The sequence below is a fragment of the Cynoglossus semilaevis genome, chromosome 1 (genome assembly GCF_000523025.1).
Source record: "Cynoglossus semilaevis isolate Cse_v1.0 chromosome 1, Cse_v1.0, whole genome shotgun sequence".
Classification (NCBI taxonomy): Eukaryota; Metazoa; Chordata; class Actinopteri; order Pleuronectiformes; family Cynoglossidae; genus Cynoglossus; species Cynoglossus semilaevis.
The window spans coordinates 8,970,436-8,991,550 of NC_024307.1; the positions used below are offsets into that span (position 1 = coordinate 8,970,436).

General features: G+C 41.0%; 2 protein-coding genes across 3 annotated transcripts in view; both read left to right on the forward strand.

The window, feature by feature from the left end:
* Window positions 1-787: 787 nt before the first annotated feature.
* On the forward strand, window positions 788-13,932 carry znf292a (zinc finger protein 292a). Its single transcript, XM_008309097.3, has 8 exons — window positions 788-1,530; window positions 4,438-4,592; window positions 5,203-5,281; window positions 6,190-6,325; window positions 6,425-6,627; window positions 6,714-6,850; window positions 7,072-7,213; window positions 7,345-13,932. Exons 1-8 carry the CDS (start codon window positions 1,381-1,383, stop codon window positions 13,495-13,497), a joined length of 7,155 nt encoding a protein of 2,384 aa, XP_008307319.1. The 5' UTR covers window positions 788-1,380; the 3' UTR covers window positions 13,498-13,932.
* A 798-nt stretch (window positions 13,933-14,730) lies between these two features.
* orc3 (origin recognition complex, subunit 3) overlaps window positions 14,731-21,115 on the forward strand; it is a 6,684-nt gene continuing 299 nt past the window's right edge. Inside the window, exons 1-19 of one of the 2 annotated variants that reach the window (XM_017035230.2) lie at window positions 14,731-14,920; window positions 15,040-15,091; window positions 15,184-15,281; window positions 15,605-15,743; window positions 15,842-15,946; window positions 16,035-16,198; window positions 16,322-16,461; window positions 16,596-16,755; window positions 17,450-17,563; window positions 17,667-17,800; window positions 17,884-17,947; window positions 18,044-18,160; window positions 18,256-18,335; window positions 18,671-18,804; window positions 18,928-19,016; window positions 19,657-19,754; window positions 19,861-20,002; window positions 20,086-20,202; window positions 20,397-20,476. In XM_017035230.2, the coding sequence (XP_016890719.1) occupies window positions 14,897-14,920; window positions 15,040-15,091; window positions 15,184-15,281; window positions 15,605-15,743; window positions 15,842-15,946; window positions 16,035-16,198; window positions 16,322-16,461; window positions 16,596-16,755; window positions 17,450-17,563; window positions 17,667-17,800; window positions 17,884-17,947; window positions 18,044-18,160; window positions 18,256-18,335; window positions 18,671-18,804; window positions 18,928-19,016; window positions 19,657-19,754; window positions 19,861-20,002; window positions 20,086-20,202; window positions 20,397-20,476 (2,051 nt within the window). In that variant the 5' untranslated portion in view covers window positions 14,731-14,896. Of the gene's footprint in view, window positions 14,921-15,039; window positions 15,092-15,183; window positions 15,282-15,604; window positions 15,744-15,841; window positions 15,947-16,034; window positions 16,199-16,321; window positions 16,462-16,595; window positions 16,756-17,449; window positions 17,564-17,666; window positions 17,801-17,883; window positions 17,948-18,043; window positions 18,161-18,255; window positions 18,336-18,670; window positions 18,805-18,924; window positions 19,017-19,656; window positions 19,755-19,860; window positions 20,003-20,085; window positions 20,203-20,396; window positions 20,477-21,115 lie in introns of both variants that reach the window. The other variant, XM_008309087.2, reaches the window with a different exon arrangement.

The window sequence follows — 21,115 nt, forward strand, 5'->3', positions numbered from 1 at the left end:
GTTTTGTTTTTTTATTTTACATTCAAGTGTTCTCTGAAAGTCAAACTTGTTTGTTACAATAGTTAAGGACACTGGTTCCCAAAAGGCGGTCAAGGTTCTGTAAGGGTTGCAGATGCAGAAAGACAACTGAATTTCAATGTAATTATTTTTTCCTATTTAGCCTAAAGTGGAAATATTCAAAATTTTTAAGTGTTTTTAATAAATTTCAGTGGATCCTATCTACAGAGGGTTGTTTATATGGAAATGCATAGTAGAGAATAAAGGTCTTAATACAAGATATGTTACCTAAAATAATTAAAAAACATTTACAAATCTACTAATAAAAGTCAAGGGACTATAATGTAGAATACCATTAGGTGTGTCATAAATGGTTGTAAAACAATCAGAAACGTGTTCTTGTCAAGTTGTTTAAATGGTCCACAATGTTCCTAGTCTTTAAAAGATAACCTTGAAAAAACAATTCACATCGTGAGCTAACTTTTGTATTAGTGCTCAATAGAACATTTGTGAAATACTCTGTTTGAATGAGGACAATGAAAATCAATTACGAATAGATTTTCAAAAAATGACAGGCACAAAGTTGAATGGAGATGAACTTTAATACTAGGGATAAAAGCCATTGTAGTAAATACAAAGTGTCGAACTGTATGAATGGAGTCATACAGTTCTCTTTCAGTTCTCAACGTTCTCTTTCAGGTCAAAACACCAATAATGTAAATGTAATTCTATAATACATCCCCAGCATTTTAGAAACACTCTGGTTGATAAACAACTCCCAGCATTTACAGATGAACGTTCTTTGTTAGATAATGGCTTTAAGGCAGAGTTTTCCAGCTGACTGACTTCTGCTCCTGAACATCTGCTGCGCTGAAGCATCAGTGAACACTGAACAGGCCTGATGAATGTAACCCAACACCGTGGCCACTGCAGAAGGGTCAGCTCTGTCGGTGGTAAAGTATTGACGTAGTCTGTGAAGTTCTTAAGAAGCACAGGTATAGAGATATAAACGGGGGGTGGGAGTTACCAATGACTCCGCTCGTGTTTTGCAACATAAAGTTGAGCTAAAAAATGGCTATGGAAATTCTAATCGTATTCTGAGTTGTAAAAACTTTTGATTCTAACCTTAATTCTTAAAATAAATGGGACCCTAATAATACTACTACTAATCGTAATAATAATAATACTGAAAAAACTCTGTTTTTGTTGTAAATACTCGAAAACGCTGCTGACCGCTTGTACCGAATAAAGTGGTCAGTATGTGTATCTTGTGCCCCTCTCGTTTCCTCTCTCCCTCCCTCTTCTTCCCAGCCCTGCGTGCGCGTGCGTGTCCGACCCTGGCAGCGTAACATCTGTGCGTACGCGGTCGTGATTGTTGTGAAGATGGCGGAGGGGGAGACAGAGAGGGAATATGACACACGGAAAGCCATCGAGGAGCTACGGGAGCGCTTCCAGGCTCTGACCGCAGCCTTGAAGGAGAGCTCGCAGTCCGCGCTGGAAGCCTCGCTGCATTTCTGCCAGGAGTTTTGCCAGGTGAGCCCCGGCTCTGCTGCCGCTCATCCCCGGGCAGCAGCAGCAGCAGCCTGCAGCCGCTCTGGTTTCTGGCCGAGGATGCGCGTCTACGTTCGCTACAACAATGTAGCAGCGGAGCTAGCAGCCGAGCTAAGCTAGCTGCCTGCTATGTCGAGAAACTTCTCTTGTTATATTCTCCGTCCATGACAATGTTTATCCCCTGTCGTTTACACTTACATTTAAATGAAAACGCACGCACACTATGCACGAATTTCTCGTATTTTCCAGGCCATATAGCTGAGACTATTTGAATGTAGCTAGCTGGTATGCAGGGTCCCTCTGTCCTGTGCAGTGGTCATGCTGTGCAAAAAAAATGGGTAGCTTCGTTGGCGAGGTTTTTAAGTGAACGATTGCAATAATATGCACGTTAATACACGGCTCCCCCAACTGCAGGGGGTGTTATTTCAACGTTGTAACGCAACGTGTTGGCGCTCGCGAGGTTTTAGTTTCTTGTAGAAATTGTCCAGTTTGGTAAAGCTGCCTTTATTGTACCGAAAGATCAATGATGTGGTGCTAGCCCGGGCCTTTGCTCTAATTAATCTGGCTACCCAACACACACTCACATGTATGGGAGAGAGAGAGAGAGGAGGGGGTGTTGATTTTAGCCAGGTTGCACCAGAATTGCGAAGAAAGATATTGACTTGGCGTCAGTGTGGGAGTTTTTAAGTGATGGTCCTGTCGCTGACCGAAGCAGTGATTTAAAAGGGAAAGTGAGGCAGTGGTCACTGACTCCATTTCGCATCCAGCCTCTTCATTAATTTGTCCTGACCACGTAAAATCCAGCGCTGGGGCCCAGATCCCTTTCGTCAGAGACGATAAAAGTTTGTGTTGTTGCTCCACGTGAGCAGACACTCAGGAATTTACTCAGTTTGTAAAGTTATTTGAGGAGATAAGTGGGAAGAGCGCTGGAGCAGCAGAGGCATTGAGCTGGAAGTTGCATATGTGCGCCTGTGGGTGTCGGGTCTCTTAAAAGAGAACAGGAGTTGCAGAAAAAGAGAAATATTTAAGTGAAATCAGTTCCAGTGTCTGTGGAGAAATGGAATGGATTTTGATGCATACACTTCAGGTCCTGCTGTTGCTGACTAATGGAAAAAAAGATTGGGGGGATGAAAGGAATTAAGAAAAAACTTAATCTCCTGGTTGTTGTTTTTTGACATTGTTTGTAATAAATACTTTGTCTCAATAATATAAGATAATTTTTTTAATGTGAATATGTTTTGGTATACCTCCTTAATGATGGCATAAACCCTGGTTTTTAGATCATAGCAGAGAATTTCTGTGAACTGTAGGTTTTCTGCATTCAAGTCAATAACTTTCACCTTGACTGAATGTAAATGCTTTTAAATTACAGTATTTTGGTAAAGGTTAAAGAACAAGATGTAAATTTGCTGCTTAACATGACAGTAATGATTTTTACAATCCTTCAATCTGGTTTTCATTTCCTCTGACTGTTCCATTGACCATTGGGTCTGTAAACAAAATGAACTGTTAATAAGCATTTTTATCTTACCTTTAGCTGTTTACGTTTGGGTTTTCTCCACATTCCAGTGACCATCGGCTTTATCTTAAAAAGATAAAACTTAAGGTTAAGTACCACAAACACTTGTTGACAGAAGGGTAACAGAGTAGTCGTTGACTGATAGACAGACATTTCCATCAGTAGTAATACTGAGTTTCAAGATACAACAATCAAGTTTGTCAATAATGTTTTTTTTTTGGATATCTTCACAAGTTACCCGTTCCAGACCTGCTGCCATGTAATAGTATTTGTAGTGTGTAGTATTTTAATTAAAGGGAATTACTGCTTGTTGCAGCATTGGCCCCAACCCTGAATGCAGACGCTTTGCTTTCACACACTGTTGCTTTAAAGAGTGTGACTTAACGATCCTAAATCCTGCATAGTTTTAATGGTAAAAGTCAGATTAACACAGATATATGAATTACTCCTTTAGGTTGTCAGGCCTCAACACTGAGTCGACTCATTAATGACTAATCCACTACTAAATTATTCAGCAGTTATTCATAAATAATAAGCCAAATTTAAAGTGTGTTTTAGTAACTGAAAAATGAAAATAAATCATCAGCATCTTCATCCTGTTTCCATGTTCCATGTTTTTTTAGTTTCAATCATCAGCATCTTCATCCTGTTTCCAAGTTGTTGTTTTTTTAGTTTGCCACATTTTGTAGAGAAAATGACTGAAAATTAATTAATTAATCTGAAATTTAAAAAAAGATTGAAGTAGTTGCCGTACCCCACATTCTGTCAGTACATGTACAGTTAGATTTGAGTTAATACCACTTTCCTGGCACTCTTAGCTGTCAGGAATTTGAAACCTGCATATTTTTTTTATTGTAACAGCCAGAGGTGTAAATCTGTACATGTTATCACTACTGCACTTATTCATTTTATACACTCAGATACTTTTTTTAACACTTCATCTACAGGGAAACATTTGTTGGTTTATATTGTTGATAGATTATAACGATGGTCTATGAAATAACGAAAAGTAAAACACAACCAGGGACCAGTTATAACTTTGGTGATAAATTCTTATGTTTTTGGGCTGATTTATTAGATAAAATAAATAGAAAGACATTTGTATGGATTAAAAACGTCCACCTCGCAGTTTGATAAAATTAATTAATTAAAATTAAAATTAATTACTTATAATAACCAAGACTGGAAAGAGTAGAAAATGGAATGGAATTTTATTCAATCATAAGGATCTTGGCTCCCTTGATTTAAGACACGTTCTAAAAAGTCTTTAAAAACTATGGTTCTGTTTTTGTGGTGCATTTTGTTTTTATACATTAGGGGGTGCTGTTGTTGTTTATTTTTGTCATAATGTTACTTTTTTGTTCCTCCAGGTCCTCGTTGAACATGCGGGCCGTTGGAAGACCGACGAAGACCCGCTGCCGTTGCTGGAGGTCTACACCGTGGCCATCCTCAACTTTGCGAAGGCCGCCTCCTGTCTCTCCCCCGAATGTGAAAACGTGCCACTCCTACTTGAAAAGTTAGCACTGTGAGTGCAAGATTCTCCGCTTTAGCATGAAGCATTGTCCATCAGTTTTTTAAGATTTTCTGTAATGTGTTTTACCTTTGTTGCACAAAATGTTGTTACATTCTGATAAATGAAGAATTAAAAATGTCAAAAAGCCATTTCTTCAGAGCAATTTTACTTTAGACAAAACCTAATTTTAGGTGCAGCTCCTCAGTTTTAATTTTTTTAATATGAGAAGGAAAGGCTTCCTCACAATGAGACGCTGTATGTTTCTACACTAAACTGAACCCTCTGGAACTTTAAGGATAAAACATACATGGCTGAATTCCAACTGGCATTTGGACATGAAAAAAGAAAATCAAATATTTTCCGAACACTCTGTGTGCCTGGCCAAGACTTTGAGGCTGTATTATGGAATTAAATGTAGAATACCACATGTGGAGCAGAGACATACTTTGGATGAGTTACACTGTAGGTTGTTGTTAATGATTTATTCCTCCTGTTGTTATTTGAATGCACACAGCCTGACTTCACAGTGCCATTTTTGTGAACATTTATTATTTAGCCTCAGTATGTGCACATCCTTGACCCATATTTTTCCTTTTAATAAATGACTGGGTTGCTTTAACAGGAGCTGTGCAGAGCTGCTGCTCTTACTGCCCCACCACGTTCCTGGTGCCTTATGGGAGGAGTTCCAGTCCTCCATGAAGGTCAGTATCCCCGAGGGCTGTTGGTAAACTTTTTTGAAGCCTATACTTAATGAAAATATTTCAAGATCATCCCCGGTTTCAGGAAAAAGGCTAAAAAAGTTTGGACATGGACACGTTTATGACTAGGTCACAACTCTTTTTTTCGGGGACAGAATATCCCAAGTGCTGCAGGATCTTTATCTGGCGTTGCTGTTTAAGCGACTTAGGTTTCTGTGCAGCACTCACACACTTGGAAGTTTCCTCAGAAAGGAATCCATAAGTCTATAAAATACCAATGTAATAATAATAATAACAATTGAAGTCCCTTGTTCATCCTACAATGCCACAGGAGGCGCCGTTAGGGATATGTGGTTCCTCTGGGGCTTCAACCCAGGACCCTTTTGCGTGTAAGGTGGCTGTGTAGGGCAGGCTTGATAACTTCTGCACTATGGAACGAGAAGCCTCTGCATTAATAGTGCTATATGACACCCTTGCTGATGACATGTATGTTTGTCTAAATTTGGTCATCTTTTTCAGTGTTTTTTTTTTTTTTACGAGCAGAACTTATCTGACTACAAAAACATATTTCCATCGTCTGTTGTTCCACCTCAGATGAGCTTTACTACAGAAAACTCATCAAACAAGTTGTTGTTTTTCATAAACTTCTCTTTTAATAAAACCAAACTAAAGTGTAGAAGTGTGTTTGAAGGAGGCGTGCCAACGTCTCTGCAAATGGTATTTGTGGAGTGAATGTGGTTTATTGCAGCATTACACTGATAAAACAGATTGGTGGAGATGTTAATGGCCATAGGTTCAGTGGCCTCGCTGTAACCGTTATTTCACACTCTCCAGTGTGTGAGATTCCAAGTGTGACTCACTGGTGTTTTAGTTAATCTCATTGTCACACAAATATTTGTCTTCTGTTGCAGTTGGCACACGGCCTTTTGCAAGAAAGTGGGAGCACACAGCTTTGTCTGCTCGCAGCTCTGGCACAGCAGGACGGAGTCTGGTCCAACACCACATTAAGCAGCATATTGTCCAATCAAATTCCTCAAACAGAGCAAGGTTAGTTCTCGGAACATGTGCTGCTTTAATCGTTTACTAAATAAAGTTGTTTCACAATTGTCTGTTATTTTTGTCTCTTATTTTTTGTTGTTTTTTCAGTTCATGAGTATCTTGAGTTGGAAGGACCGGCGCTGCTCAACATGCGCATTAAACATCTGATCAAGGTGGAGAGTGTGGACAAAGCTGCGGTCCTTGCAAAGATGTGCTCAGAATATCCGGGATATGAAGGAAAAGGGAACTTCAAACAAACCTATTTACTGTGCATCTGCATGACAAAAAACCAAGAGCAGCTAATGGAAGAGGTGAAACGTGGCTTTATTTGTTTTTTTTCCCTTTGGTTTCGTGTGTTTTGGCTGTTGCTGACATAATATGATTTCCTGCTTATCAGATTGCCTCGATCGACTGTAAAGATGCTCTTGAAATGATCTGTAACTTGGAGTCGGAGGCAGACGAGAAAGGAGCGCTCTGCTTATGCTCTGCCTTTTTGAAGCGACAGCTCCTTCAAGGAGATGTTTACTGTGCCTGGTGAGTCAGAAATGTTTGAGTCAGAAATATGATTTTTGTTTTCTTATTTCACAAAAATAATCTTACGAACTCTGACGTAACTAACTTTATTACCTGGGTTAACATTTAAAAAAGGAAATGTTGAAATCAATTATTATCCTTCAAGTTAATATTTAGCGGTTTTGAGAGCATTCTGGGTTGAAAAAGTAGCAGTTATTAATGAAATGTTTTCTTTTTTTTAGGGAACTCACCCTTTTCTGGAGTAAGCTACTCATGCGTTTAGAATCGTCTGCTGAGACGTTTCTTGGGCACAGCAAAGAGATGGCTCTTCTGTGCAGAAATGTCTGTCACATTCTGTTTCTCATCAAAGTAATTCAAAATGAGGTATGAAAACTACATTCTCCTCTCTGGTAGCATTTAGGACTTCTTTTTTTTAAATCAACATCTCCCAAGTTCTAAACATCAGAAGTAAATTAAATCCACACTTAAGTTTATGTGTATCCTTTTGTCAACAGGTTGGAGAAGTGGGGCTTCCGGTTTGTGTGGAAATGTGCATTCAAGCTCTTAAAATGACCTCTGCTGACCACAAGGAAAGCAAATCTACCATCTGCAAGACCATTTCCTGCCTCCTGCCAACTGACCTGGAGGTTAAACGTGCATGCCAGCTGACAGAGTTCCTCGTGCAGCCTACCGTTGACTCCTATTATGCTGTGGAGTCGCTGTACAACGAACCTGACCAAAAACCCGAGGAGGACGGGAGTCTACGGGTACCGAACTCTTTACGCTGCGAGTTACTGTTGGCCTTGAAGACACAGTGGCCTTTCGATCCAGAGTTCTGGGACTGGAAAACGTTAAAACGCAACTGCTTGGCCCTAATGGGCGACGAGGCAGCTATCGTGTCGTCTATTGACACGCTCAATGACACCGATGAACAGGAGATGGAGAGTGCACTCGGCAAGCTCCCAGAATACGCTGAGCTGGAGGACTTTCTTTTGAGCACTACAAATGAACTCAATGAGATCACAGATGAAAAAGAAAAAAACAGAGAAGCTAAAAAACTACGGGAGCAGGGCTTTGTGTCTGCTCGTTTCAGAAACTGGCGAGCCTACATGCAGTATTGTGTTTTGTGCGACAAGGAGTTTCTGGGCCACAGAATTGTCCGGCATGCTCAGAAGCATTTCAAAGATGGAATGTACCTTTGCCCAATTTGTGCTGACAGTTTTGAAAGTAGGGAGGTTTTAGAGCCACATGTAGCATCACACGTGAAGCAGTCGTGCAAAGAGAGATTGGCTGCAATGAAAGCTGCAAGGAAGGTAACCAAACCCCCTCAGTCGCCTAGAAGCCCTGCGAAAAATTCAAAGGTGACCGTCAAGGCTGACATCAGTCCTGTTAATGCTAATGTCGGGGAACAAGTGGCCCCGCCTGTTAAATTAGAGCAAAATACATCTGACCCACAGATTAGCCCTGACTGTTTCTGTCCTGTTAAAAATTGTTCCAAGGCCTTCAAGTTTTTCCGTAACCTCATGGCTCACGTCAGATCTCACAAGGACGACGAGGAGGCCACGAGGTTTTTAGAGATACAAAAACAGAAAGTCGTGTGTCAGTACTGCAGACGACAGTTTGTAAACGTCAGACATCTTAATGACCATTTGCAGATGCACTGTGGCACTAAACCCTACATCTGCATACAGCTGGATTGTAAGGCCAACTTCAACTCCAACTCTGAGCTCCTCATGCACAGAAAAACACATCCAGAATTCAAAGCTCAGTGCATGTTCCCCAACTGTGGCCAAGTGTTCAGTGAGGCCTACTTGTTGTACGATCACGAGGCCCAGCATTACCTCACCTACACCTGTCAAATGGAAAACTGTGGTAAAATATTCTACTCGCAGTCCCAGTTCTTATCTCATCAAGCGGTTCACTGTGCGAATAACACTGTAAACAACACGCCTGTCACGGATCAAATCCTTCCTGTCACTCCATCTGTCGGAGCCACGGAGAGCACGCCTAACAAAGGAGATGCACATCCTCATGTTGTTACAATTGAAATGATCCGAACTGAGGCTTATGCACCAAATGCGGACTCATCGCCATGCAGGACGCCAGAGGACGCAAATGACCCTGTCTCTGTGAGAGTGAAACACTCTGTTGAAAGCATGCTCAATCCAGCAGCAGAGGGTGAAGTCAAAGAAGCCGAGAAATGCTACACTCCACTCACAAGTTCCTATACGGCTCCTGCTGATTTGAAAGAAGCCCCAGAGGCTCCGCAGGTGCAGCCACCTGTAGCTCGACCAAGCGAGGTTCCGTCTCAGTATCCTGTCACAATCGCAACAAACCCTGTGGTAAACCAGCATGGGGAGGTGCATAACAATGTACAAATCAACGAATTTCCAAACATGACACCGCAGTTGATTTCTCCAGGTCAAATCAAGACGGAAATCTCCGCCTCACTCCAAGGTTATCCACCCAGCATGCCAGCTGCTACGGCCAGCAGTGACGAGAACCTGCACTGCTGCCCTTTTAAAGACTGCACAAGGGCTTACAGTACAAACAAGAGTCTTTCAAGGCACGTGAAGAAACAACACCCTGAAATTTACGAAGATTGGAAATTGGCAAAAAAATACAACAAAGTGGCCAGAATCACTACAAAAAAGTCGCAGGTTGGACCCACCTCACTGACTCAACCGCAGCACCAAGGAAACAGGCCGTCAAATCAGCCAGGTGTGCCATGCAACAAACCGAAGGTGCAGCAGATGGAATACCCGGTGGGGTGTTCTGGCTCACCCTCCCAGTGTTATCCTGCATCAATGGAGCCTGTGCCCATTACTCCAATGGTGAACCCCTCGGTCTACCCTTCATGGGGTAACGCTCATAATCCCAGTGGAATGATGCAACCAGACATGTCCCAGCCATGGACTTCACCTCCTATGAATAACTGCTATCCAGACACCTATAATATGAACGACTACTCTGCCCGCAGCTATCCTCAGTGGCAGGCAGAGCCTTATCAGTCCACAGCATCTATTCCACCTGACAGAGATCAGTCCCTAGTATCTGGCATTGCTCCTACTATGTCACAGGCTCCTTCTGATTCCAGTTTGATGTCTCAGTACTTGTCCAGTTCTCTAATGCTCGATAATGGAGGACAAATGCATAACGGAGCACATCAATATGGACTCATCAATCCTGATGGTGCTGGAGACATGGCTATGAGGAAACACAGTCCAAATATTTCAGAACAAGTGGACAACCAAAACGGTCTGTCGACAGTTGATAGACTTCCCGATGCAAGTTTCAGTGCGCCGTATGCTGCGAATGAAAACTCCTGTCTCACTCCACGCTTGTCTGTTGACGTTCAAATTAAATGTCCTAGTCCCGAGCCACCAGCTGAAGTAAAGGCTGCGGCTGAAATCACTAAAACTGACAGTGCGTCAACTCCTAGTTATGAGCAGACAGACAACTCTGGGGACGGTATGCTAAACCCACAGACTGTCACTCATACAGAATTCCTCTGTGAGGAGGACAGTCCTGATGCTGAGTGTGAGGCGCACACCCCAGATGAAAAGATCAGTGACGTGGAAGTGCAGAAAGGAAAACGCAACAGGTTGAGCAAGCGAACCAAATGGCCTGCCATCATTAAGGATGGAAAGGTCATTTGCAGAAGATGCTTTAGAGAGTTCACGAGCACCAAGTCCCTCGGAGGTCATCTATCCAAACGTTCGCAGTGCAGACCGTTAGATGAAATAGACCTGACGGCCGATCTCCCCACTTCATTTCTCGATTTCCTCAATGACCCACATGTCCCTGAGGGAAACGGGACAGGGTTTAACATGACAAATGGAGATTTCTCACAGGAGTCTTGTAGCTTCACATCATTGATGTCACCCATGGTGTTGAAGCAGGAGCCACAAAGTACAAACATAACAGACTTTTCCAACTCCCTGACAGTTGAAGAAAACCAGGAAAAGACCATGGGTGCCGCTAATCCAAACCTTGCTGGACCTTATCAAGAAGATCATCTCATGGAAATGTCACATGCCTTCCAGAGGTTGGATTTGATTGAGGCCGCCCAGGAGAAAATGCGGAATTCGCTGTTACTGCAGCAAAAAGCTACAAATTCAGACAAACTGATGAAGACGACTGATAAAGAAAAAAGTAAAACGGAGAGTAAAAACGATGACAAGCCCATTGAGAAGATAACCAAGCCTTTTAAATGTGACCAGGAGGACTGCGACTGTTCCTTCATGACAAAGGAGGCGCTATTCAAACACTTGACCAAAATGCACGATTACACCATTGAAATGATTGAGGAATTAAAAAGAACACCCTCAAAGCTGTCCCCGTATCCTTGCCAGATGTGTCCCAAAACGTTTACCAGGACCACCGGGTTGAAGATTCACTACGAAAAAGTCCATCGCTTGTCAAAGGAAGATGTACTGAACCTAAAGATCAGTGCTCGTCACAGACGCGCTTTTAGACTCAACAAAGATGAAGGCGTTGTGAGCCAAGCGCCCAGTGATAACAGCAAGGGTCGCATCCCATCACAGGCTGCTCCTGTACTGCCCGCTATTAAACAAGAACCACTAGACATTGCAATTGCGCCGCAGACAGAAAATGGAACAACAACAACAACAACAACAGCAACAGCAACGACGAAAAACAACACAGGTGTTCACCAAGTGATTTCATCTGAAGAAGTTGTAAAAGAGGGCTTCACACCTGAGGTGATAACGGTTACCAGACTGCCATCTCCTCAGAACTATTTCAATGACAAAATATATGGTGAAGTGGCACCGGTGCCTCAACAAACTCCGGAGCAACCCACAGTGGGTGTTGTTAACCAGAGTCCAGATGGGACTCATAAATTTAATTTAAAAGAGAAACACAGTCCAGTTGGCAGAGCGAAGGAGCAGTGCGGAAAATCAGATGCAGCATTGAGCAAAGTTAAACAGCCAAAATCCAGCCCTTCCACTGCATCTTCCCCAGAGAAACCAGGCAGCTCCAAAAGCACACCAACGAAGGACGAATCCCAGAAGAAGGAGAAAATTCAGAAGAGGCTGAGCCTCAAGATGTGTGATTCAGACAACGCATTCAACCCTTACAGACCGTATCGCTGTGTACATGAAGGATGCACTGCTGCGTTCACCATTCAGCAAAATTTGATTCTTCATTACAAGGCAATGCACCAGGCGTCGCTGCCTGTCGCCAAACCGGAGACGGAGGTTGAAAAGCCTAGTGTTGAAACTACAGAGGAGATCATAGGAAAGGACAATGAAGTCAGATGTCAAGTCAAAAACTGTTCCAGGATTTTCATGGGAATCACACGGTTAGTGCAGCATTACCTTTTACTCCACAAGTTCACCCGAGACAAGGCCACCGCTATGATGGCCACCATGAACATAGAGACTTTCAACTGTGACCGACCGGAGTGCTCACTCCCCTTCAACTCTGTTGATAAGTACATTGAGCACATCAAAAACTACCACAAAGAAATTGCCATTTCTGAAAGTGGCTCAGTTGATCAGACTTTCAGATGCGAGTATGACGGTTGTGACCGCATTTACACTACAAAGTCCAACCTCTTGCGCCACCTGTTAAAAAAGCATGATTACGTTTATGATCCCAAAGCGAGCGACGGGAGACGAAATAAAGCAGCAGGGCTTTTCTCAGAAGCAAATGGAAAAGAGAATGTAGAAAACAAATTCAAACTGAAAAAGAAATTCTGTAAAAAGAAAGAAGGAAAATCTATTGAACATTGGACTAGTTTTGGAAAACCAACACTAAAAACCCACGAGGAAGCAACAGCAATGTGCACAAAGAAGTTCTCCTTGCAGTATCCCTGTATGATCATAGGCTGTGATGCTGTTGAGCGGGCTGAAAGAAATATTTTTAAGCATTATGTCACTCATGGCCTTACCGAGAAATACATTGAAGACCAGAGAAGTCAGTTCATTTTCTGTAGAAAGTACTCTCGTGCCAGATTCAAGGATGCTAATCAGACAGAAGGAGCATCTAGCTCCTCAGAGGAAACGGAACAGGAGGAGGTAGACGTGCCGTCTGAGCAGAAATCTGAGGAGTTTGTAGAAAAACTAAACAATGAAGAAAGCAAGCTGTCCAACGAGGACAGCACAGAATCCCAAGCTTCCGCAATAACAGAGGTTGGAGTGAAAAGAGGCCGTCCCAGGAAACCCACACAACCTAAACCAGCGTGTCCTGAGAGGATGCAGACCCTAAGAAACCGTTTGACTGTTAACAGTTCCAGAGAGAACTCAAATCCTGGTACCCCTGCACCTCAAGATCAACACGATGACGTGGTTGTGTCGGGGTCTTTCAATCCATTAGGGCTTGAGGACTCTTTTCTTAAGTTTTTAGAAACATCGGAGACGACCCAATCTTCCAAACGAAAATCTAACGACAGGTCTTGTGTTGAACTGCCGGCCAAAAGACAAACGCTAAAACAAAAATCCCTAAGGAGTAAAACAAACAATGACATAAGAGACTATGAAAACTTCATACATTTCAGAAACCCCCTCAATCTCAAATCTGTGAGTAATGTCAAGATAGTGATGGATAAAAGTTTTTCCGACGGTGCTGATCTGTTACTAAAGCAGCTGCAAGACATGAAGCCCATAGTTAAAATAAAAAGATGGATTTATAGTGGATCATAGCCCCAAATGTTATGTGTTTGATTCAATGTCACTCAGGATTTGAGAAGTAATGCTGCATAATGGTTTCTTTTTAACACATAAATTTCCAACTTTTAACAATATTGGTCACAAGTAGTGATGAATTGGCCCATTTTATACTCGATGAAAAAAAAAAAGATATGTCAAATGGTTTTAAATATGTATGTTAGTTATTATAACCAGGTAACCTTTAGGGCATAGATTTTAGAAACTTGTTTGTATTTATGCTTAGTACTGAAGTTTTTTTTCTTTTGCTAAATGGAGACTTTTAAAGAAAAACTATGTTTTTTATATATCCCTATGGGATTCAAGTTCTGTTTGTATTTATTTCATCCTTTTTCAACACTAGTAGACCTATCTGTAATATTTACATGTCTTCCACAAAGTGTTCAATAAAATGTTACTTTTCAAAGAAAATGCAGTTTTACCACTATTACTCTTGTCTTCACGCCTGCCTCTTGGTAAGTAATTTGGCTGATGTGAGTAACCCATAGGAGTACAGGTATTTTGTTGATCTTGATCATAACATTGATGTCTCACTGTCAGCTTTTAGCTGCATGGTATGTAGAGATTAAATACGTACTTTAAAATAATGGAACAAAGTTAAAGCGTTTTAAGGCATGTTTTAAAATGCACACATTTCATTTTTTTGTATTTCTGAGTATGTCATGCTTTTTAGTAGTAGTTTTAACCTATAAAGAAGTACAAGCCATGGCACAGGCAAGCCAATTGCTTATAAATTTCTGTCGAAACGATAATATTTTAAGAATAAATCTAATGAGTTTTATTGGGTGGGGGTATATATATTTTAAGAATAAATCTAATGAGTTTTTTTTTTCTACTCTAGAAAATGTGCTGTTCAAAATCTACAATTCTATATAAATGTTTAAAAATAGTTGGTTTATCATAACTAGTTACATTATTTTCATAGAGTTTTACCCAACGGTGGTTAATAAACCACCGAAAAAACACTGTTTATATCAAATAGTAAGATCAAACGTCGTTAAGATAAATTCGTTACATTGTTTAATTTTCCTCAAACAATAATTTGTGGATTTCTGTATTATTTATTTCCAACCAAGATATTTAAATACAAATATTTACATTCGAGCGCTGTTAACTATTATTCACGTTTTTTGTTTTCAGACAGTTTATATGCTTTTTTAATGTAGTCAATGGAAGCTCGTGAATACGCCGGAAATACAGCTTTATAGACGACATCACTTCCGTAAACGTCATATTGGCGCGAAACGGCAGCGTCTTCATCCGGCAAAACATTCGTGTTTTTATTTACTGATGTATTTATCTTAGAAAGTAAAGACTGCGGCACAATACAAATAAATATTATTACTTTGCACTTTTTAATGTAACTAAAGCCGAGATGTCGACTACATCAGTGTCTAAGGTATGCTATCTTTTCAGACGTTCTCTTTAAAAGAATGTTTTTTATTGAACCTTTGGTGGTGTTTATTAAAAGAAATAAAAACCAAACTAGCGACCGTTGCTTGACTCTTTGTGTTTCAGGGCTGCTTTGTTTTTAAGCCGAACGCTAAGAAGAAAAGGTCGCTCACCGCGGGTAAGAATGAATTTTATCTCGGATAAAAAGTAAAAGACTGCCAAGAGATCATTAGGTCTGCATCTGTAACGTTGCCCCCCGTCCGTCCACAGAGGACTACTTCACTGGCTGTTCTGGAAGAGCTGAAAATAGTAAAGTTCGGTTCGGAATCTGTCAGAATTTGTGGGACAGAATCAAATCGGAAACAGAGGTGAACATGGTTAACACGCCGAGCACGAGTGATCGAAATCGTATTTTGATATGCAGTCAACAATGCAAAACTAAAGAACAGTGATAATGATAGTGATAAAATATAATTAAACCTAACACAACTTGACACAGGCCTGTACGCAGCATCATTTTTACAACAACATAAACAAATAGACCAAAACACAAAATAAAAACTGGATCAAGTACACAAATATTTAAAACATTCTTGGACTTAATTTTTTATCTTTTAAAGTCAAATGTTTAAGTTAATAACCTCGCAGATGAAAGAATTTAAATTTTCATGTTTTTTCCCTCCTGTGTCAGGCTTTACAGGATGAACTTAACAGAAACGTTTTGGACAGCTTGCTGGACTTGGCCAGGAAGTGCTCATCCACTCATCGCAGTAGTGACTGGGCATCAAAGATGAGAGCCAGTGAGATTCCCACTGCAGCTCTGGTCCTTGGTAAAGAGAGCATTACTTACCATTTATTTAAAAAAAATTATATAATTTTAGCTCTAAAAACAGATGTCATAAATGTATCCCTTTCTTTTCCTCTCCAGGTGTGAACGTCCCAGATCATGACATGACCTTCCAGAGTCTGTCTGAGCTGCTGCAGCAGTCCGTCACTCCTCATGTGGCCTCTGTACAGGCCAACGAGTGTGCGAGTAAGTTCCTGTTACTGCACTGTGTAATTGTCACTTTTATCACTGTCATTTTTTCTTCACTCGTGGATGTATTTTATGTTCACAACAGCACTAAAGCACTTGATGAAGAAGGTGCTAGAGAAGTTGACAGGTGCAGTTGTGGATGAGGAGGACGACGACGAGGAGGAGACTGAGCAGATGAGTGCACAGCTGCACAGGAGTGCACACTGCTCCTTCAGTACACTCTGTGATTGGTACAACACGAAAACCAGGGTGAGACTGTGGGGCATGACATGTGTTCAAATGTTTTTTTTATTATTATATTGTTGAATGTATGAGTGTCATCACTCAAATGTCCATCAATGAGTGTCGCTTACTGTGTTTGTTGTGTTGTAGAAATCCAGTAGTGGTACTCCTGGGAAAAAGCGCAGTTCTCCATCCAAGGATGAACCGCCACGGCCTCCTGTGGTGATCATTTTTAAGGACCTGGAGGCTTTTAATCCAAAAGTTCTACAAAACTTTATACTCATCTGCAGGTAGGCATATAAGAGGCATATAATACACACTAAATATTTTGTTTGTTTTGTTCTAAGTTTTTTTTCCTCAGTGTTTTGTTACATGGACATTTTGTTGGTGGTGAATCATCTCCATGTTCAACTCTTCTCCACAGTCTGTACATTGAACGTCTTCCGCTGATGTTCATCTTTGGCATCGCCACGTCTCCCAGCACCGTCCAGCACATGCTGCCGCACTCTGTGTCCTCGCTGCTGTGCATCGAGCTCTTCCAGTCCCTGTCCTGCACCCAGCACCTGGCCACAGTCATTGACAAAGTAGGTTTACAACACAAACACATCAGAACTTAATGCAGTGTAAAGAAAGAAAAGGTGCGTCTAAAAATTCCTCGGTAAGAGGAGAAGAATTGTAATTCGCGCCCGTTTGTAAATTTGATTTTTCATTTCTAGAACATTCGTTTAATATATTAACATAACAGGCTAACATTCATTCATCTATGGTCTCGCTTCTAAATAATAAGACCAACTCCGGAGTAAGAAGAAAAAAATGTTCTTCTACTTGGTAGTCGCCACACTCGCATCAGCGTCAGTTCCAGTTCGTTCCTTAGTTTCTTTGCCATAACTCCATTGCTCCATGTTCTCGGCTGCATATATTAAAATGTGCAGTTTAAATCTTGCAGTTTTCCCCCTCTTTTTGGCTGCATTTCATTCAAGTTCTTTATCAAAGTCTGTATGATTTAGTCGTGTGTTACTTCCTGCGGTGCAGCCTTCACGGATGTCAATAGTGGCCTCTTGTGGCCCTAAATGGTATTGGGTGTTATTTGATAATGTACATGTTAAAAATTAAAACCAAAGTAGCAAAAAAACCAACAAAATCGCTATTTATGGTCTAAAATATATGTTAATCAATTTATTTAAGATATTTTTCTTATGCTTGGCATAGTCTTTTATTAATAAACTGATTATTTCCAACATCGTATGTTGTTGATGTGTTTTCTTTTTTCATTTTCAGTTGATCCTGACACCACAATTCCCTTTTAAACTCAATGCTAAAGTGATGCAGGTGCTGATCAGCATCTTCCTCTACCACGACTTCTCAGTGAGGAACTTCATCAAAGGTGTTCAGGTACAGATCGGCCTCTTGGTCTTGATATGCCGTCAGTTCTACCTTTGCTCTAAAGCTGCATATCACTCCTGTGCCTCAATGTGTCTGTTCTGACTGGGTACAGTTGGCTCTGCTGGAGCACTTCCACTCTCGGCCGCTCAGTGTTCTGTGCTGTGAGAAGAAGGAGGCTGTGCAGAACCTGCTGCAGCTCAGTCACCAGGATCTGGAGCGAGTCAGGCAGCTGCCGTCGTTTAAGAGGTGCAACACGCACAACTGCCCAATTACAATTTTCTCAAATAAAAAACACTTTGAATGTAGTGTAACTGGAGAGTTTCCGTCAGATATGTGGAGGAGCTGGACCGACAGGAACAAGTCAGTCTGTCTTCAGATGACGGTCATTTGAAGGTTTGTTCTACTCTTTTTTTTTTTTTTACTTTTATCCCAGAGGTGACAGTCAATAATGGACACACTTGGACCTAAGACAACTGTCTCTGTTTTCAGGATGTGTGTCTGAAGCTGATTAAGAAACTTCACAAATACCACAAAAACTACTACCCTGTCCTGAGGTGCCTCCACACTCTGACCTGCTCATTACCCCGATACCCTCTGGGAAAACAGGCAAGAAACCTGATGCTTTTTGTCTAATTTTACAAAGTGTACATATATATATATATTTTGCATTATTTACTGAATGACTGACGTTTGCGTTGCAGATCAGAGAGCTTCATTTAATATGTCTGGAGAGCAATGTGTGGGAGAGTGAGGATTATCAATCTGCCCTGAAGCTTTTAAAGTAAGCTCCTAAATTATTCAATTTGTCAGAAAGCGGAACTAATAGATAACATATTTCTGAATCCTGAGCTAAAAGATCTAATAACAAGAAATATATGCCATACATAGATGTTCCTAAAATATACAGGAATGTTGACGTTTTGTGTTTTTTTTCCCCACCTCCTGGTAGTCTAAAGTTATTACCACTATCAGGGTAAACACCAATGTGCCTTTTGTTTTTTTTTTTTTGTTCCTCTGACCCAACAAGATAACGATCTGACCCAGGTGACATAGTTCACGTTGACTCTTTGAATATTAGCTGTTCGGAGCTAAACGTACTGTGATGTTTCCTGTCAGGATGCTGGCGAAAGACGAGCTGATCTCACTGCTGCAGAAGTGTGCGGAGATTCTTCAGGCTGTCAAGTCCAAGAAGATGAAGAGGGCTTTTGTCCAGCTGGAGGAGCTGCTGGACAAATTCAAGCAGTTGGATAGTGAGCAGGAAACCTGGTTAATCTGGGAATAGTTCATATTCTATTGATAATGTAGTTACACTCGATTCTCAATTGTTTGTCTTCTGTACTTTTTTTTTCTTTTTTGTTGTATTAATGCAGCAGCTGCAGAGACCGTCTCCAGCGTGGAGGAGATCGTCACCTCTCCAGTGAGGAATCTTCAGAAGAAAACTGACCTGTTTCAGCTGCAGAAGGTACAGTGACCGTCATTGGAGCAAAAGATTCACCAGTTTTTGATGATCCTTAATGTTTTGGTATTTACTGTGTACAAGTGGAGTCTCCACTTTCAGAGTTCCATTCTATTCTGGAATAAGCCTAGTTTGAATGAGGGTCCAACTCGGACAATAAGAGTTTGAGTTGAGTGTGTGTTTTGTTGTGCTTTGTATCCCAGAGCCTCATCCACACTGTTCAACAAAGGGTTTAAACAAAAGGGTTGCGGGAGTAACTGGGGTACAGGGCCTCTAAAGACAAACTACAAACTATATAGTCCTGACCATATTAACCCAGGGAGATGTAGAGAAATCTCAGACTTTTCTATGATGTCATTTCGTCAATCAACTTCCAAACTGGGGTTATATATGTGTGTATGTATGTGTATATATGTATATATATGTGTGCGTGTATATATGTATATGTATGTATATATATATGTATGTACAGTATATGTATGTATATATATTTACATATATACACATCTGTGTATATATGTGTATACACATATATGCATGTGTGTATATCTATACATATACAGTATATTATATATATTAACAATAATAACTGAAAATATATACCAGAGCAGGAAATCAAGTAATAAAACATACATTATTGTTTCAGACACTCCTTGAGATGAATGAGTCTCGGCGATCAAAGAGACTGAGTCCATTTGAAGTTCTACGAAATGAAGCTCTGGAGTTCATCGAAGGATTAGTCAAGTAACCGACACTACTGTTCAATTCTGCAGAAAACCGCGATTGAGTTTAATGTTACGAGATCAGCGGTGATGCTCATTCTTAATGCATTCTTCTCTCCCTCTCCCAGGAATCACCTTTTCCCTCCAGAGTCCCAGACACTGTATGAAGTCTGCTACTACAGCTCCTCTGCCACAGTGAGGCGCCACCTCAACGCTACACCTCGAACCTCTGTTCAAGCTGCTCTCAGCAGTCCTTATTATTATATTCAGGTAAATTCCAGCTCAGCAAGTGTCAAAGACTTTTTTTGATGATGTTCTCCATTTAAACGAATTGTTTCTTTTTCATTTTCAAGAATGACAAGCTAAAGGCTGAGGATGGGTCAGTGTCTAATGCAGCTCCAGATATCTGCATCGCCTACAAGCTGCACCTGGAATGTGGCAGACTGATCAACCTGTACGACTGGCTGGAGGTGAGATCTGTCATCGTGTTTCTTAGAAAAAAAGGAAAAAGAATCACCAGTGAAAAACAGATAAAGACAAATTTTGTTTGTTTTCTTAACTCCAATGTTTTTTTACACAGAAGAGACTTGAATTGATCCTGACTATCAGCAGGTCAAGTGATTGATTTGTAGCTCAGACATGAAAACACGTGCTTGTTTTTTAGGCCTACTCCACAGTGGTTTCTGCTGCCGAGGGCAAGGATCCAGACTCGGAGGATTTCGGGAAAGTTGACGAAGTCAAACAGTATCTTTTCACTGCTTTATCTATGTATCTATGTCTAGTCATGAACTTTGTTTTTTAAACAACACTGTGTTGTTGATGCACTGTAGTGTATTTGGATGTAGTGTGAGTTACAGACCATGGATTTGAGCTAAACCTTGGCATAACTTAAAAAGTAATTTTTCAAAACTCCCAGGAATGATCACATCGCTTGGCATAACTTAAAAAGTAATTTTTCGAAACTCAGGAATGATCACATCACAGGGGTGACGTGCAGTCAGAGTGACAGATGGGTTCAGAATAATGACATATCAAGTAAAGGGGAGCTCTGATAGACTTGCTCAGGGAGCGATCTGGCCTCAAAGTCCATCGACGGTATTTGTGCAACGGCTAAGTATTTCAAAAAATTGTGTTCACTGTCTGTAAATGTAATTTCCCAGCTTCAGTGCTCATGTTCATCTTAAATGGCAATAATAAAAACACGTTAGGAGTGATCGAAAAAAACATGAGATTAGGTCAGGACAGTGAGGTAAGGTGTGCAATCAGAGTGACAGATGGGTTTGGAATGATGGTAGACAGCATCAGGTAAAATTGAGCTGCTAAAGAAATAGCAGGTCAGGTAGGATGATGGGACACCAACAAATCCCATAAAACTGTGCTCTC